This window comes from Octodon degus, unplaced genomic scaffold (genome assembly GCF_000260255.1).
Source record: "Octodon degus isolate 3935 unplaced genomic scaffold, OctDeg1.0 scaffold00004, whole genome shotgun sequence".
In the NCBI taxonomy this organism is placed as follows: Eukaryota; Metazoa; Chordata; class Mammalia; order Rodentia; family Octodontidae; genus Octodon; species Octodon degus.
Window position 1 is genome coordinate 15,992,237 of NW_004524580.1, and position 18,579 is coordinate 16,010,815.

Sequence of the window (18,579 nt, forward strand, 5' to 3'; positions counted from 1 at the left end):
TATATAAAATCATAGTGACAAACTAGAACTAAAAGCCAGAGTCACCTAAAAAACATAAAAAGTTTAAATAAATATAGCTTCCATTTAAGTTGTTAAAGAAAGAGCCTAAGAGATAGTTGTGCACTACATAGTGAACACGGAAAGACAAAACTACAACGTTTTAGAGCAGTGAATGGTCATGACTGTACATGGAATAAATCATGTCACTGGTTTGTAAGATGTTATGGTGCATGGTGTGGTTCAGAAAAAGAAAGAAGGGGAATGTGACCGTGAAGATCAGCCAGTCCACCCAGAAACCCGACAGATGCCCAGCAAAGACCAGGGTGGAGCTGGTGAGTAAAGTACCTCACCTGGACAGACGTGGACTTGGGGTTCCTTGTGAACGTCAGCTTTAGTATGGGGTCCATTTGTGTGTCTGCTGCAGGGAGGTGCGCTCAGTGGGACAGTCCTGACAGCATCTCTTCGGACATGGACACAGGATGCATTGTCAGCATTTCTGTTTTTATTGTGATGATGGTAATTCAGTTTATTTTTTTGATTTGGGGCTTGTACTGTTGTAAAGCAAAGGGTGGAGAGAGTGAGATATGATAGAACCAGCTAGTTTCATGTCAGTACATTGTATTTTAAGGATGTGGTAGTCCAGTGAAATATAATGTAAGGTAAAGAGATAAATTAGATTTAGAGGAATGGATGAACACTTACAGCAAACTTTATGTTACATAATAGTGTGATGGTCTTTTTTTTCAAGTAGAAAATATATAGTTAAGCCAGAGATACTGGCACATGCCTATAATTCCAGCAGTCAGGGGGCTAAGGGAGGATGGCCACAAGTTTGAGGTCAATGTAGACTACATGGTGAATTTAAGACCAGCCTGAACTACGTAGCAAGATCTTATCTCAAAAAAAAAAAAAAGAAAGAAAGAAAGAGGAAAAGGAAAAGGAAAAAGAAAAGAGACTAAAAGAAAGAAAAAAGGAAAATATACTATATATAATCTCTTCAGATTAAAAATTTGAAATGAAAAACATAAGGAAACTTTACCTCTTCGCATTCCAGAGCCAGAAATGTTCTTTGGCTCATCATAAATCCATTTTCTTTTTTTCACACCTTTGAAATGAGGCTTTTTCACTGGCTGGACATCATTTACTTGGAGGGGACACAAATTGTTTACAGTTTTTAAGAGATGCTTTCATCTAAAAATTACTATGGATGACAATCATACATCTGTACATTCACATGTTCAGCAAGATAAAAAATAAATGAACCACCCCAATAAATTATAAAAGGAAGAATAATTCATATTTACATGTCAAAATAATCTATCTTGAAAACATATTACTATGAAAACTTTCAATAAGTTGCTTTCTAAAACAAAGTGATTCATTTTTAAGCATCAAAATAATCTATCTTGATAACATATTGATAAAACTTTCAGTAAGTTGTTTTTCTCACAAGAATGCTTTTCCCCAAAGGAATTTGTAGATTCTACTAAAAGAACATAAAATTATATTCTAAATATAATTATAGGCAGCATTATAGTATATTTTAAGTTAATTTTATAATTACTATTTTCAGTGTAAATTATTTTGTACTACTACTGCTTGATAAGTTGAATTAATTCACTAAAATACATTTAATGAATTTTAATTATCTTCTTAGGATCTTAATAAGTTGGATATATAATTAGCTTGGACAAGCAAGACTGAATAATCAAATTTGTGGTAACATCATAAATTCATAACCTTTTTTTGGTTTTATTTACATATTTTATAACAAATTTTCTATGTGCGCTCTTCATTTTCCATATATTTCAAAGATATATTTTCCCAGAGACTCTTAAAACAATATAACAAAAGGAGTATTCACAAGGAACTACTGTGCAAAGAAAATGGAAAGCCAGTGTGCTGAGCACTCAACTAACTCCCCATGTTGAACTAATTCACCTGCTTTGCCTTAGCTCTCACCTCAGTTGAAGATTTCAACCTTCCATGAAACTCTGATTGACTGTCTCCTTGCTGAAATAACAAACCCACATCCCCTCCCAAGTACCCAAGGAGCTAGAAAAGAAGCTTTTAACAAGCACGCTAATGCAAGCTTCCTGGAGGAAAACCACACTGGTTCCACTTCAGTAGCTAGTTAAGAACTAAGAACATTACAGTTCAGTAAATGAAATAAGGAAACAAAGAAAGTTGTAAAGGAACAAAGAAGGTTCAGAAGTCCTAACTGCATCAAGATCCAGTAGGTAGGACAAAGTACTGAATGTGAAAAATCCCAATCAGTCAAAATAATATACAATGTGATTGTAAAGAGTCACAAATGCATTCTACTATGAGTGAAATTTAAAATGCTATACTCGTGAATCTTCAAAGAAAGTATATTATCAGTTTTAATATCTCAATTAAAGCAATGGTTGACAGCTCTTTCTTGATTCTGTTGGTGGTGGTGCATAGCCATTCTCAGTTGGTAGAGCTAATTGTCTAGTTCATTCTCATAAATTAAACTAGTGGACATAATTTATTAGGACTGCATCACAATTCATTGTTGGAGTTAGAAAAGTACTGTGTCTTTAATTCTTAGTTCTGAATAATTTTCAAACCTTCCACTTTTTATCTATTTTAAAAATTATGTATTACAAAAAAAAACCAAACTCATCATAAGGTAAATAAATTTAAGGCCTAAAAGCAATAGAGCGAAGGTCTCACTTGAGGAGGTGTCCTCTCTGGACTTCACACTAATATTTTCAGTCGCATTTAATACATGTACAGTAGGCACTAGTCGGGTAGTTAAGGAATGCGTTGGATGTGGACTGTCCTTGTTATCTTTCAAAGCAAATTAAGAAAATAGCATGTCAATATTAATGAGGAAGCATTTCAGCTGGAATTTTACTTTTCAAACATTCTGCAATCCTAGGGCCGGCCAAATAGCTCAGTAGATTTAAGGGCCTGCAAGCAGGTGCAGGGACTGGGGGTTTGATCCCCAGGGCCTTCCATGTTGGCCTCGCCTCTGGGATGCACTGAGATGGCAATTGAGACTGGGCGTGATGGTGTGCACCTGTAATCCCAGCTCTTGGAAGGCTGTAAACAGGCGGATCACTATGAGTCTGATCTAGTAGTAAGACTCTAAACACCCTGTAGACCCCTCTCTAAAATATATATATATGAAAAAAAAAGTTTTGCAATCACCTCTCCAATATGTATACATATTAATTTTAGAAAGCACCTTTAAAATGTCTTATATGTCATGCTGTGTTTCATATACTACTGAAAGAATTTTAAATTATAATAATCAGCCATTGTTATGTTCAACAGACAAATGGCATCATTATGTCAATATTTTTAAAGCCTTCATGCCAAAGAATTAAGGTATTAATTTTACATCAGAGGATCTACTTTAAATTTTCAAGAATACTTGAAATGTAACAGCTTTCACTTGCTGTAAGCTTTGGAGTAGGTCTATTAGTTGACTTTCCACAACAATGAAAATCTCCTAAGCTAGTGCTGTACAATATGATAGCCACTGGCCACACGTTGCTATTGAGTATATATGGTTCAGTGAAGTTGAAAAACTGAATTTTTAATTTTAATTAACTCAAATTTAAGCTGTCACACAGCAATTTTAGTGTAGGTTTTTTTATGAATTCCTTTCATGGGTTGCACAAACCTTTTGTATCTATGAGTGAGAAACAGAGGTTTACTTATAATTTTCAATGAAAAACTTTAATTTGATCACAAATGCCTTTTCCTCTTCTTGAGGATATTTAATGATGAGGGAAAAAACAGAAGATGAAATGAGTTTACATTTTCTTAGAGAGAGACACCTGTACTTTTTAGGTTGGGCTGGAGAGAGGTGGGCAACAGAAAGGTACTAGCTGGGGAATCTATGCACACAGTAGGACAGCATAAAACTATAGAGAAAATATTTTATCACATGTTTTGGTTATTCACAGACTGTAAGGAGCAAGATCTTAAAATAAGGAAGTCATCCCAAAATTAATAATCTTCACAGTGTTCCCAAACAATGCTTTCTAAAGAAATTCAGTGGTTCTGAATTGGAAAAAGAAAACTGAAAATGACTTGGAATTACCACCTAAGAGAACCAATAACTTTAAAACTAGCAATAGCTCGAGAAATAAAGTAGTTCAACAGGCTAATTTTTCAGATTAAGAAACTAAAGCTGAAAATACAAAAGTCCTATGACCAATTAGGGACAAAGCTAGAACTAGAAGCTTGAGGCTTCTGACATCCTGTTGAGTGTACAGTTTGACTTCTTACCTTCCCTCTCATTTTGGCCTCTCTAACCAGCAGCTCTATGTTCACTTTATCTATCCAAAATTACAAATGGGTAAATAATATGATGGAGTGGTTACCTTTGGTATTTGGACATTTTGACATGATGATCCCTTTGTCTTCAGTTAAACCTTCACTTTCATCTACTCCAAGAAATACAATCCTTTGTGGAACAGAACAGTCGCCTCCTAAATCAAAACCTCAAGGTCAGTGGCAACAACAGCAGAATGTGCTACAAAATCACCTTTCAATACAGCAATATCCTCTACCATGTCCTTTTTGTCAACTGTTGTTTAAATAGTTCTCAGCAATACCATCCCTAATCCCTATCCCTATGTGTATTACAAATTCTTATACTAAAACTTATGCATTAATATATTGGTGTGATCAAGACATCTAGTGAATATTTAATTTTGTTTTAAATTATAATGAAGAATGTCATTACTTGCTCTCAAAATACTCCCAATCTCTTTAAACACATTCGATCCCGTTTCTTCATGTCTTTACAAGGTGTGATTAAAAGTATAGTGAATGTTGCTGCTGAGAACTATCCAACAGGAGGACAGACTCATGAGAACATATCCTGTGTCCTTGTCCATCTAGTTCACTCAAATGTGGTACTGAGAAACTTAGAGCTCATCCCCCAAGTCAAAATGACCACAAAAGGATTATTGAATTAATTCAGGACAACAGGGCAACCAGGAAAATGTAACTCTTGAGGCTTGCAAAAAGGATTTCCAGTTGCAAGAACAATGCGCAAGAGTGTTGAAAGCACAGGGTGTATTTTAAAGGAGATTCGTGGTGCTATATTTTTACTATAATAAAATTTTTAGAATTTATATATCCACTGTTTTTATTCACATTTGATATACCCATTTGAATACCCTATATAAACATACGTCTAGAAAATTGTAAGAGAATTAACATACTCAACATAAATGACTTTATAAGAAACTTTTTAGTTCCACCTTTAGAGGTACTTAGAGTAAATGTAATTTATCTTCCAAATAAAACTTTCAGATCTATGGAAGTAGTTTTCATGTTCCTAAAAGGCCTTTTATTTTCAGGCCAAATATCCATAATTGCTTTAAATACTACTTATGCACAAAATTTCCAGAACCTTCACTTATACCAACCATAGCTTTCTTAACATATTTGTTTCAAATAACTTTTTAAAATAACACCCAAATGTCCACTAACTGTGGAGAAATCAGAACTAATAAGTTGACAGTTATGTAACATTTTTCTACATGCAGGTCCTCCACTGATTCCTTTAAGGGACTTAACACACTTGATTACCTTCTTATACTACTCATAATAATTCAGTGTGCATTGGCCTTACCTTTTGGTAGTGAAAGCTACTATTCAATTGCTCTAAAATCAAAAAAGAACATTTCCTTCTCATGAATTACAGATCACATCAGATTCTCTTGATTTGAAGAAAGCACATCATTAATGTCTTAAACTGAAAGGTATGACTTTACAAAGTCTATCACTATTTGCTCACTTTGTTATATTTGGCTCTTTGTTTCAGCATATTAACTTGTAGTATCTCTAAATTTTATAGGTATGCTTCCATTCACCTAATTATTCAACACTTTTAAACACACATTTATTCTGTAAGCATTTATTGAATGCATGTTATGCAGCCAGGCCTTCTACTGCAGAGATCTAGCTGTAATAATTGATTACGTTTGATTCCTGGCTCAACCAAAAATTTTGAAAAGGCTTGGTTTTTGCTATGACCAAATGGTTTGCTTCCTACCAAAAAAATACCTAAAATAAAGTGATTGGAAAACGATGCACTAGATTGTGAGGTCTGAGGACAACAAAGGCACATGATTAAATTCTGTCATCACATTCACTGTGGCTTTTTCCACCAGTGACTGAGGATCCACACTTAGCAAGACTTCTCCATGAAAGAAAACAGTTCTAATCCACTGTGCAGAGAACCATCTCAAGCAGAAAGTGACCAACCAGAAAAAAGAAGGAGTCTAAACTTTAGGCTTGTTGGCTTAAATCAGAGGGTTAAATCTGAAAGAAAAAAAAAAAAAAGAAAGAAAGAAAACAATTCCCCCTGAAATATACCTAAGCTATAACCCGTTGCCTGATTCCACACTTTCTATGCACAGTGTAGGTCATTTGGAAAACAATTAAAAGAGGATCCAGGATGTAAAAAAACTAACCAGAAAATTCAGTCCAGTACACTTCTTACAAGGTACAATTGGGAGTTCAAAACACCCTTGGTAAAATATTTTGGCAAATACCCATGCTTTTTGTAGAAAACCCAGAAAGGTAATGTTTTAGGAAGAAGATCCTGTCTTCAGAGTAAGGACAATATCTCAAGAGAAAGAACATGTGATACTATGTCATTCCTACTAAAGTCTGACACCAACCGTTCACTAAATGAAGGTGGCCTGCTGAAATTCTAGTTGCCTATCAAAAGAAAAGTTTGCTTTCAGAAAAACAGCTTCATGTGTGCACTATATGGTTTTTATCCATAATTTTCATATAATTAATAACCAGAAGGCATACCAAGAAACAGAACAACCAATTTAAAAACATGGGCAAATGGAAAAGATCCACATATTTTCCACAAGGAAATTTTAAAAAGAACACAATTGACATCAACATAAAAGACTGATACAAAATTTTCTGTAGTAATACACAAAAATGTCAAATAGAAAAGAATAATTTAATAAATGGAGTTAAAGGCAGAAACAAAGAGGATTAGTCAGAAAGATAGCTTCTTGCAAGAACCAATAAGAAAAAGATAATTTTAAGTGTATTCAAGACATAAATATACAATATAAGAAGTCAAAATGGCCGATAAACTGATAAAGATACGTTTAACATAATTTTCAGAAAATATAAATCGAAGTTACAGTGTGATAACATGGGCCATGCACCAGAATGCCTCAAATTAAAAGGACTGAAAATACTAAGGATTGTCAAAGACACAAAGCAAGCTTAATCCAAAGAAAATGAATGTACATATCTTTAGGACATATGAACAAAAATATAATATCCACAAACTAGAAACAATGTCTACCAAACCTCAAACTCATAATATTTTCATAGTTTTTCATAAACATATGCAGAATAGTTTTTAAAAAATTAAGTTATTGACCCCCACCTTCCTGGCTCAGGTCCAACAAGGTGAAAGACTCAAAAGTCTTGCTCTAATGTTTATGCAGATATGACCAGAGTATGAAGACTGTGGGGAGCGGGGCGCAGTGCCAAAGCTCCGGCTCTGAAGCAGTGCCAAAGCGTTGGACTCTCAGCTCTGACATCTGCTAGTGCAACAGCCTCAGGAGTCATTTAATGCTTCCGAACCTTGTTTTCCTTTTAACAAAATAAAATAGAATCTACCAAGATGAGCAATTGTATGATTTAAGATTTTAGTTTATGTGACGTGAATATGTATGGAGTGTGTGTGTGTTTGTATATGTGAGTGTGTGCTCAAATTTGCCTTAGGAACAATGGTTCAGTATTTGCTAATTTAGCATTGGTATAAAGTTACTAGGTATAAGAATCCTCTCTGTCTCTGTCTCTGTCTCTGCCTCGCTCTCATAAATTGACTCACCTCCATTTTCAAAAGCAGCAATGTCTGTTCTTGGTTTTCCATCCAATAATACTTTTGTTTCACCTTGCTTTTCAACAAGGTTAAGTTTTGTGGGAATTGTAAGCCCATCCCCTAGATATTAGGAGGAAAAGAAATAAAAAGTCACAACAAGTATCATTAAAAGTTTAAATAAGTTTACAATAGAATTCATAATTTTAAGCAACTAGCTTAAAAATTAACATCGTTTGCACAGTAATAAATATAATAATTTTAAGTAAATTTTTATTGCTGTCAACAAAGCCAGCAAGTGTATTATCCTGTTTAGATTACAATCAAATGGCAACTTGAAAAACTAATCTAAAAATATCTGCATACATATCATAATTCATTTGATTTTTCATGTAACGACTTTTACAATATTCTTTGTTTTAATATACTTACCATAAACAATCAAGTGAAAAATATTATTCACTCTGAATTACAAATTCTAATTATGCTATGATAATTAAATTATTCTGCCAGTTCCCCCATACATATCTAAATAACTTTTCCTAAGATAAATTGTCAAAAGTAGAAAAAATTACAAGTCAGAATAATTAATGTATGGCTGTAAACTGGATCTACACAAGCAGAAAAACAACTCTGCTATAAAGGACATTAATGACACAATATGGAAGAGGAACTGTAAATAATTTATCAGAGTAATTTTCTAATTTTAATATGTATACTACAAGAATATAAGAGGAAAGGAGCATCATGTTTATAAGTTATTCTCATACACACAAACAGTTCAGAAAACAATAACAACATGCATATTTAGAGCGTGAATGCTAACATCTGGGAGAGATGTAGGACAGAGGTGCCAGGAATAACTGAATCTACAAATAAAAAGCTTTTGAAAGCCTAATAAAAAGAAAACATAAATGAATGGCTTCATAGGCTTTATTTTTAATATTAATTGCTAACTTTTGTTTCTTCTTGTCCGAGTGGTGTTGGCTTGCAATCTGCTCTGCCTGTGCAGTTAGCACTAAGGTGGCTGGCTGCTCTCATGTTCTGATGGTCTGTTGCTGCCACCTACTGCTGCGTGTGCACTTGATTTGCCACATAAGAATTAGCAAAATAGTTTAGATGCTCTGTTCTGTACCTGACATTTCATCCTGTACTTACCTTACATCCTCAGATTTCTCAACCACCTGTTTCCCCCTCTCCTATTCTCCCCATCCTCCCTCCCTCCCTCCTCCTCTCTCTTCTCTTCTCTTCTCTTCTCTTCTCTTCTCTTCTCTTCTCTTCTCTTCTCTTCTCTTCTCTTCTCTTCTCTTCTTCTCTTCTCTTCTCTTTTTCTCTCTCCCTCCTCTCCTCTTCTTCCTCTTCCCCTTCTTCTTCCTCTTCCTGTTCCTCCTCCTCCTCCTTCTCCTTCTTCTCCTCCCTCCTCCCTCATCCGTCCTCCCTCCTCCCTCCTCCTCCATTCTCTCTCTCTCTCTCTCTCTCTCTCTCTCTCTCTCTCTCTCTCTCTCTCTCTCCCCTCCCTCGCTCCATCTTTCCATCCTCTCTCTACTCTCTCACCACTTCTCCAACCTCGGAGAAATAGGGAAGGTTTCATTTTTCTCCTAGTACTCCAAAATATGTTTGTAAACTCAACCTAAGGGCAGGAAAACCATATAAATTCCTGCCACCCACAGATTTTTCTATGTTCTTGATTTTAATCCACAATATTATGTTCTTTTTACATCACCTGAAAAGTAAAATGTTCAGCAGAATTCAAAGTGCCAAGAAAATGCTCCTTGAAAAAAGAGGCTTGAAACTGCCCGGTGTACAGAAGACATCCACTGGTTCAATCAGCAAACACATCTTTGTTCAGATACTGATTTTATTTGCAAGCTCCCATTTGCTCTTTTTGCACTAAAATATCTCTTCTGTTTAGAAATAAAAACCTTTTCCTATTTCACATAAACATCTATTTCATAAATGGATAAAATGGTGAAAACCAATCGTGTACAGAATTATTGGATGAGGTATATTTATTACCTAGCTCCTTTAAGAACACATCGTTACATTAACAGCAGATTTTCATGGGAAACTTGAAACATTTCCTTTTTCTTTTAAATCCAATGTATTATTTATCATTAAATACTGCTCTAGGGGTACATGCTACTGAATAATTCACAGCATATCATACCACATATCTTTTATACATCAATTGGAATGTTACCTTTTCATTCCTTACCTTCTTGCAATTCGCTGCCATTTTCCGAAGGCTTTTCTAGCTCTTTCTCCACTGTAGGAGCTGTGCTTTTTGATGCCGGAGTATCTGCAGGAGCATGAAATCTATAGTATTCGCCTAGACATCCCATAAGGAAAGAATGGTTAGTACATGTCACATCATCTATGTATAACGTCAAGTATTAGAAAGTTCACAGATGCTTAAGCTCTTACCGGATTTATAACACATCTCCTTTATTACTCTTTTTTCTTCTATTTCTTCAGGAGTCCTTGTCCACAAACTAGAAGCATCTACAGGACATATTTCTTTTAAATTAAAGTGTTCCAAATCCAAATAATCTGAAAATTTGTAAATCAGAAAGAAAAAAGTCCCAAAGAGAGTTTTGGTGAATAGATTATTCTTTTTTAAATTTTCTGAAATCAAAACATTTACAAATAGTATGTATTTCTAACTGTTACTATGATAAGTATTAGACTCAAATAAGAGGATATTATTATATGTTATGTATCTTATAATGATAAGTTACAGGCCCAGACTCACATACTGAGGATACAAATATCAGAGATGTAGAACTAGTGGATTAAAAATACTAATAAACACATTCATGTTTTCCCAAGCACAGAAACTTCATGTGTCTGTACCCTACAAAAGGACATCCTCTAGGAGTAAGAGGATGCATATCTATCTTGTGCATGTTCACATCACTACAATGACATAATGCAGGAGAAAGGTTGAACTAAAAGGCAGAAGACCTGGGTCCTAGTCCTCTTAGGACTCCTGGAAGGATTACCTAGTTCAATGTGGATGACCATGGATTATGGAAAGATATCTCTTCTCATTGATAGGAAGAACCAACATAGTGGAACTGGATATACTCCCAAAACTGTTATTTGTATTTAAAGCAATCCTGATCAAAATACCATTTCATACCTCACTAATTTAGAGAAAACATTCCTGAAATTCATCTGGAACCAGAAGAGATCTAAAAAACTGAAGACAATTCTGGGCAACAAATGCAAGGCAGGAGGCATCGCAATCCCTGACTTGTATTTATACTATAGAGATACTGTGATAAAATCAGCAAGGTACTGGCAGGGATTAAAAAGAGACCTGAGAATCAGTGGAACAGAATAGAAGATGCACACACAACTACAAGTTTGTTCAGCAACTTTATATTTGACAAAGGAGTAAATATGTTCACTAAAAGAAAGACAGCTTCTTTATCAAATGTTGCAGGAAAAACTGGCTTTCCACATGCTAAAGATCAAAACTAGACTGACACATATCATCATGCACTAAACTAAAGTTAAAATGAATCAAAGTTCTAAATATTAACACAGAAACACTGCATCTATTGGAAGAGAAAGTAGGCAAAGACATATGGGTAGGCAGAGACTTCATGAATGATAACCAAACTACACAGGGAATACTTAAAATAATTAACTAATAGAATCTCATTTTATTAAAAAGTTTTTGCACATCAAAAGAAATCACCAATAGAGTGACAAGAAAACTCATGAATTGGGAAGAAATTTTGGCCCACTGTCCCTCAGACAGAGGATTTCTTCTAGAACATATAAAGAATTTTTAAAAGTCAAGGTCCCAAAATTCAAAGATCCAATAGAAAAAATGGACATCTGAAGTGAATACACACATCTCAGATGAAGGAATGTAAACTGCAAATAAATATATAAAAATGTTCACCTTCTTTGATCATTCAAGAAATGAAAATTAAAACAAACATAATCTATCTCACTCCAGAAAGAATGGTTATCATAAAATCAATATCAACAAGAAATTCTGGGAGCCTGAGACAAAAAAGGAACACTCTCTACCGTTAGTGGGAGTGTAGACTCATGCAACTACTGTGGAAATCAATGTGGAGTTTCCTCAAAAATTCAGATTAGAGATCGCACCAACCCAGCTAGTCCCCTTCTCATTATTTTTCCAAAAGAACTGAAAACATCATATCACAGTGGTTCATATGCACCCATATTTATAGCAGCACAATTTATAATAGCTAAATCTTAGAAATAGCCCAAATGCCCATCAACTGAAGACTGTATAGAAAAGATGTGGTATTTTTATACAATGGAGTGCTACTCAGTTATAAAGATAAACTCGAGAATTTTATAGGTAAATAAATGCAACTAGATACCATACTCATAAATAAAATAAATCAGACCCATATTTGTAACCATCATATTGCCCCTCCTAGTATAAAAAGCTGAAACAGCAAATAAGATCCAAAAGGTACATTAGATATAGTGACAGGGAAAGAAACTGCCCAGAAGGTAAGAACAGCTGGGATGGGAGAAAGGGGAAGAAAAGGGAAGAGAAAAAATAAGATTATATAATGATATATTATATTCTATAGGACAGCTAATTGTACTAATTCCTATTCATTGAAAGGAGCAATGTGCGTGTTGTTTGATTGATCTTGCATGCTTCTGACTGCTAATCTGAGAAACTGCTTTGAAGATAACAATAAGCACTGTTAATTTCCTATCATTTATTTTGAAATTCCGTAGGGTTTTTCCTTTTATTTTCTAAAATAAAAAACAAATCACTCTACAAGTCTTTATAGCTAGTGGTTAAATCAGACCCATATTTGTAACAAAAACATGATTAATAGATGTGTAAAGAAGCAGACGAACATCACTGTGTTTTGTGAGCATCACTATATCTTTGGACAGTGTCTGGTGACAATTGTTAAATATAAGTAAGAGAGCTTATTAATATCTCTCACAAGCACTTGCACATATTTAAACATGAAATCTGTGTCCTTCCCATCTTTCAAATTTAGCTTTCTAATCCAAATCACCACAAGCATATATAGACATAGAATAAATTAGAAAACACTGAATTACATTTATTCAATAAAAACAAAATTATTTTCTCATGAAAATGTCATATATTATATCATGACTCTAACATTTAGAGATATAAAAAATATGTGAGGTTTTTAAACAACGTTCATTGTAATCCCAGAAACTTTTTACTAACCTTTTTGCTCCTCTTCTTCTTCCTCTTCTTCCTCAAAGTTAGTTTTTAAAACTAAAGGATCATGAATGGGTCGTGATATATTTTCCTGAGGTTTCAAAGGCTCCTGACTCTGAGTCGGGGATGGAATTCTTTCCTCATTGTCTTTCTGAAGTGTTATATCTGCAGTAAAAATACAAGTTTTCATTGTATTGTTATTTAATGGCAAATCATTGCTTTCTTAACTAACCCCACATTGTCTTACAATTTATCACTTATTTTTGGAAAGATTTTTAAGCCAACTCATAATTAATATCAAAATGTTACCTACAATTCAGGGAAATCATCCACTTCATAGACTTTAAGCAGCCATTGTAATCAAAGGTTGGTACCTCACAAATGTGGGGATACAGGTGGTTCCTGACTTTTGATAGTCCAAATTTACAAAGGTATGCAGGCAGTACAGTAGTGCCTTGGTTCATGAAAGTCTTTGCTTGTAAATGGCTTGGTGTACAACCAAAAGAGTTTGGCAAAATTTGTTTCTGTTTACAAATTCTACATCGGTACCAAACACAAAAACAGCCATCTTTCCTACACAAATAAAACGTTGTCATCTTTTCCAAAATCATGGAACAAATTAAGTTCACAAACCAATATAGCACCGTAAAAGCATTCAGTAAAAATCATACTTCAAACTTTGATCCTGACTCAGGTTAATGATGGAGATTCTCTTAGTGGGGGCAGAGCCAGTGGGCCTTGACTCTGACTGTCCTATATGATCAGAAGTGTAAACAGCCAGTGCTTTTCAGTGTTCTGTTTGGCCAAACTATGATGCACAGTGTGTTAGGTGTAGTAAGTGCATTTGCAGTTTATGATAAATAGGGGAAGATGGACAAGAGCCAAAAAACACAGAAAATTTCAAGAAACTGGGAAAGACAAGACTCCAGAAGAGACTAAGTGCTGCAAACACCTGAATTCTAACTAAAAGATTTCTGTGTCAAACTTGTAATCTGTGGAAAAATTGGCTAATATATAGGATATCAACCAAAGCCATGTCACTTATGGTAATTTGTTATAGTAATAGAAAACTAATAAATGGGGGTACTAGAAAAAGTGCCATTGGATCCATGTTGGAATGATTACACTTTAAATTACTGGTAGAGCGTAGTAGATTTGTTGCAAATTTTTCATCCTCCATCTTGTCATTCTTAACGAAAGGTAACTTAGATACAGACACCAGTGAGAAATTGAAGAAAAAAGAACTTTAAACATAGAACAGTTTCTCTCAGAATATGTCTGTGATTTGTTATTAGCTGTGAAGAAAACATGTTACTGAAAATTCAAAACAGGAAACAGTAGAATTACATTTTCTTAAGTTTTATGGAGCATATTTAGCATTTTAGGTGTATAGTTCAATTAATTTTTTACAATAGTTTAGTATATTCAGTTGTTCAACCAAAACTACAACCTTAAAACATTTCATTACTCAAAAAAAAATTACCCACTAATTAGCAGTTATGCCTAATTCTATAGTCACTGACACATTTCTTGTTACTATACTATAGATTTGTCAATTCTTGTTATATAAATAGAATCAAACAATATGTGATCTTCATCAATGACATTTCTTTTTCTTTTTTTTCAAAATTTTATTGATAAACAGATAGCAATGAGACAGTTTCAAATCAAATTAGAAGTACAGTTTCAAAAAATAATACACTGTATATATTCTTTCTTAGTGGTTAATTGCTGTAAATGACATTTCAATTATTATCTTCTTAAGGTTCATCTACTCTATTGCATATAATGGTCTCTCATGTTTTTTTCATAGACAAATGACATTTCATTGCATGAATAGATCAGATTTTACTTATCCATTTATCTGATCCTGGACACTTGGTTGGCTCTATTTTTTGTGTATAATAAATAATGTTAAAGCAAATATTTTTATATATCTAGATGTGTATTTTCACAGCTCTTCAGATGTACCTAGCAGTGGAAGAGCAGGGCCATATGATGACTCCATCTATAACATTCTGAGGAAATGACAGTTTCCAAAAATAGTCCCACCATTTTATATTCCTATCTGCAACATGTAAAAATTCCAATTTCTCCACATTATTGTCAACTTTGTTATCAATATTTTAATCTGAAAAAAGTTATCATCTTAGTGGGTATGAAGTGATACATAATATGGCTTTAATTTATATCTTTCTAATAGTTAAGGATATTGTTTTTTATGTGTATTTTGGTCACTAACATATCTTCCTAGAAAAATATTCATATCACTGGACCACCATTTTGCAAAATAATTATGTTTATATTACTGAGTTTTAAGTGTTCTTTACATATTCTAGATATGAATGCTTTCTCATATATATAATTGGAAAATATTTTCCCCCATTGTATGGGTGGTCTTGTTACTCTGTTTATAATATTCTTTGATGCAAAATACATGAATTTCTTATATTGTTGCTATTGGTCGGGTAATATCTAAGAAAATTTCAGTTTTTTTCTGAAAATTTTAGAGTTTTAGTTGTTAAATTTCATTCATTGAAACATCTTGTTAAGCTTTCTATATAATAATCTGAAGAAAAAGACCAAATTATTTTTTTAAGATGTGGTTCATTCATTTAGAGTAGAGCTGCTTTTTCACACTAAGATCTTGTGGAAGGAACAATGATGACCCAAATACCACAGATCCTCTGTCCTTACTGAGGTTTAGTAAAGTTTTTTGGGTATTGCTTCCTTTATTGCATACCCATAGACAATTTCCAAAGTTTAGTTGTCTTAATGAGCAATTTTTTACCAAGTGTGGTCATTTGATTAGGGAAAAGGTTCATGAAACTCTTCTGAAAGTTGTTGTATAATCACAGATTTTAACATATAAACAGATTAGTTACAGGTTTCTCAAATTATTCATATCTTAAAACAGATGGATAAAATTTTAGTCATTTTCTTTCATTTGCAAGTTGATCCATGAGATATTAAAAATCTATGTTATCAGGTTAAAATCACAAAATATTTTAATTAAAAGCTTTAACATTTCTTTTCAGATTATAAAAAGTTTACCTCATTCTAATTCCTGTAACATTAGGATAACATGACACTTTTAGACATTAATTTTTAACAAATTCCTAAATCCACTTGTGTTCCCATGACAAAACACTTGAGATTAGGCAATTTATAAATAACAAAATTGTATTTCTCACAGTTGTGAAAGTTGCCAATTTCAAGAACAAGGTGCTTGCTACCTGATAAGGCACTCACCTCCCATATTAGATTGACCATCTCCCCAGCCCTGAGCAATTAGATATATGTCATACAATATTTTGAAAAAAAAATTTTAGTTATGTAAGGGTTTTTTTAATTTTTTTTATTTTCTTGCCCCATACTCCTGCTCTAGTCATAGGTCAAAAATATGAGTTTTCATTTAGGAAAATTATCTTTCCATTTTCAGTGAGCCCACTTGGTTTGAATAAGGATGATTTCTGGGCCCCAGAGATTAACACTTCCCCTGTCTTGAATAATTGCTAAGGAGAAGCATGATTTTCATACCATAAAATGAGATTTAATATTAAGGCTTTAGGTGGAGAAAATGTCTTCTGATATTTTTAATTTAGAATAATGATAATAATAATGTTAATACTGAGAACTTCTTGCAAATAAATTTTAAATATTCAGTATGAATCTATCAAATGTCTAGGACAATTCAATGACATAAGTAACATTTTTTTATTGTAATTTTTTTTTTCAGTACCGGGGATTGAGCTCAGGACCCTGCGCTTGCTAGGCAAGTGCTTATTCTACTGAGCCATCTCCCCAGTCCCAACATTATTATTTTTATCATGCAGATGAAGAAATCAAACCAAAGAGATTAAGCTGCATGCGGCAATACTGGCAAGTATGAGGCAGGTTGAGGTCTGAGCCTTAATCTTTGCTTATTCTGTCTCAGGGTCTTGCTCTGGAGCTTTCTAGTGAACTACAATACAGTATACATAAAACAGCCAAGGGGATTAGGAATATACTTTATAGCTCAGTGGCATAGCACCTGCCTAGCAAGCATAAGGTCATGAGTTCAATTCCCTGTATCAAAGGAAAGAAGCACACAAACACGCAAACAAACACAGCTAACTAGCTCAGAACCAAGGGGTGGAGAAGGAAAACTGCATCTGAGGTCTGCTGTCCTTAATCTTTTCAATTACATAAGGCAAACATTTCCAGGTGTTCTTTAAATAATACTGTCGCATTTTTCTTCCCACCACCAATCTTATCCTGGGTTGGACTCAGATCAGCATGGAAAAACAAGCTATTAAAATTCACAGGAATTTTCCATGCCAACTGATATCACATTGGAATCTGAAATTGGGCATAGTAGAAATATTTCCTCTTTGGTAAGTGGTAAAAGCTTTTTTTTTTTTTTTTTTTTTTTTTTTTTTTTTGGTGAGGGGGTGGGGACCGGGGATTGAACTCAGACCCTTGCACTTGCCAGGCAAGCACTTATTCTACTGAGCCATCTCTCCGGCCCCAAAAGCTTCAAAGTATGACTTCTTTACCTTTTTAAAAAACCTCATTGGGGAAAAGATCTTGTTGTTAAACATTCAGTAGCATACAACTGCTTGAGAGACAATCTCAACTGTATGATAGACATCACGCCCAGACATCTCAACATGAGCTACTGCTTTGTGTACCTTACCAACTTCCATAATACATTCTTTCAAAGTAGATCATCATGTGCTGATATGAAAATTTTCCATAGTTAAATCACAAATGCAATGTAAAACATATAGGTTTTAAAGAAACATTTGCATAAATGACTATACATACTAAGTGAATATATATACAAAGTTTTTATTCAAACTCTGGGAATTGGGACTTACAGTTCTCCTGTATTTGAAAGAATAAAAAAGTGCCAATTTTTATAAAATTCAGAGTAGAAATTCTTAATTCTTTTATACACTATTCACTAATTCTTTATTATACTCATATAGAAAGGTTTGATTGGGAATAGTTAAATACATTTTTATGTAGACTGTATCAGTAGTGTTCTTACAAATAAATACTCAATGTGATTAGGAAGAAACTAAAAATAAATAAACAAAAAGGCCAATATCAGGAATATTCTTCAAAGCAACTGACCTGGATTCCTTTAAAATGTCAATGATCTGAAAAGGAAAAATATCTAGTAGCGCTTTCAACATTGTTATCCTATCAGAGTACACTAACCTGTACTGTATAACATGAAGAAAAGAATAAATACACACCATGCTTGCTTCCCAAAAAAAGTCAGAAATTCCCAAGAAGCACTTGAAATTACAGTAAATACTGGATGAAATGTTCTCTTAGCATTCTCAATTGATTTTATAGATATTTACTCTTAAACTTGGAGGTCATCACTAGAGGGAGGGACTAGGATATCTTTTGAAATTCTGTGGTTTAACAGCATTTAAATCTCTTTCAGAAGAGGCTAAAACCTTTTCACATTTTTTAGGTGGTTAATGTTTAAATTCCAAAAAGTCTAACAGGC

At 33.8% G+C, this 18,579-nt stretch overlaps 1 protein-coding gene across 3 annotated transcripts in view; it reads right to left on the bottom strand.

The window, feature by feature from the left end:
* The window catches only part of CUNH12orf50 (chromosome unknown C12orf50 homolog), a 31,000-nt gene that overhangs the window by 4,154 nt on the left and 8,267 nt on the right, over positions 1-18,579 (bottom strand). For 2 of the 3 annotated variants that reach the window (XM_023717587.1, XM_023717603.1), the window contains 8 exons: positions 13,077-13,235; positions 10,283-10,408; positions 10,074-10,187; positions 7,871-7,981; positions 4,365-4,472; positions 2,701-2,817; positions 1,040-1,144; positions 351-551 (listed from right to left, as the gene is read on the bottom strand). In XM_023717587.1, the coding sequence (XP_023573355.1) occupies positions 351-551; positions 1,040-1,144; positions 2,701-2,817; positions 4,365-4,472; positions 7,871-7,981; positions 10,074-10,187; positions 10,283-10,408; positions 13,077-13,235 (1,041 nt within the window). The remainder of the gene's footprint in view (positions 1-350; positions 552-1,039; positions 1,145-2,700; positions 2,818-4,364; positions 4,473-7,870; positions 7,982-10,073; positions 10,188-10,282; positions 10,409-13,076; positions 13,236-18,579) is intronic. The other variant, XM_023717598.1, reaches the window with a different exon arrangement.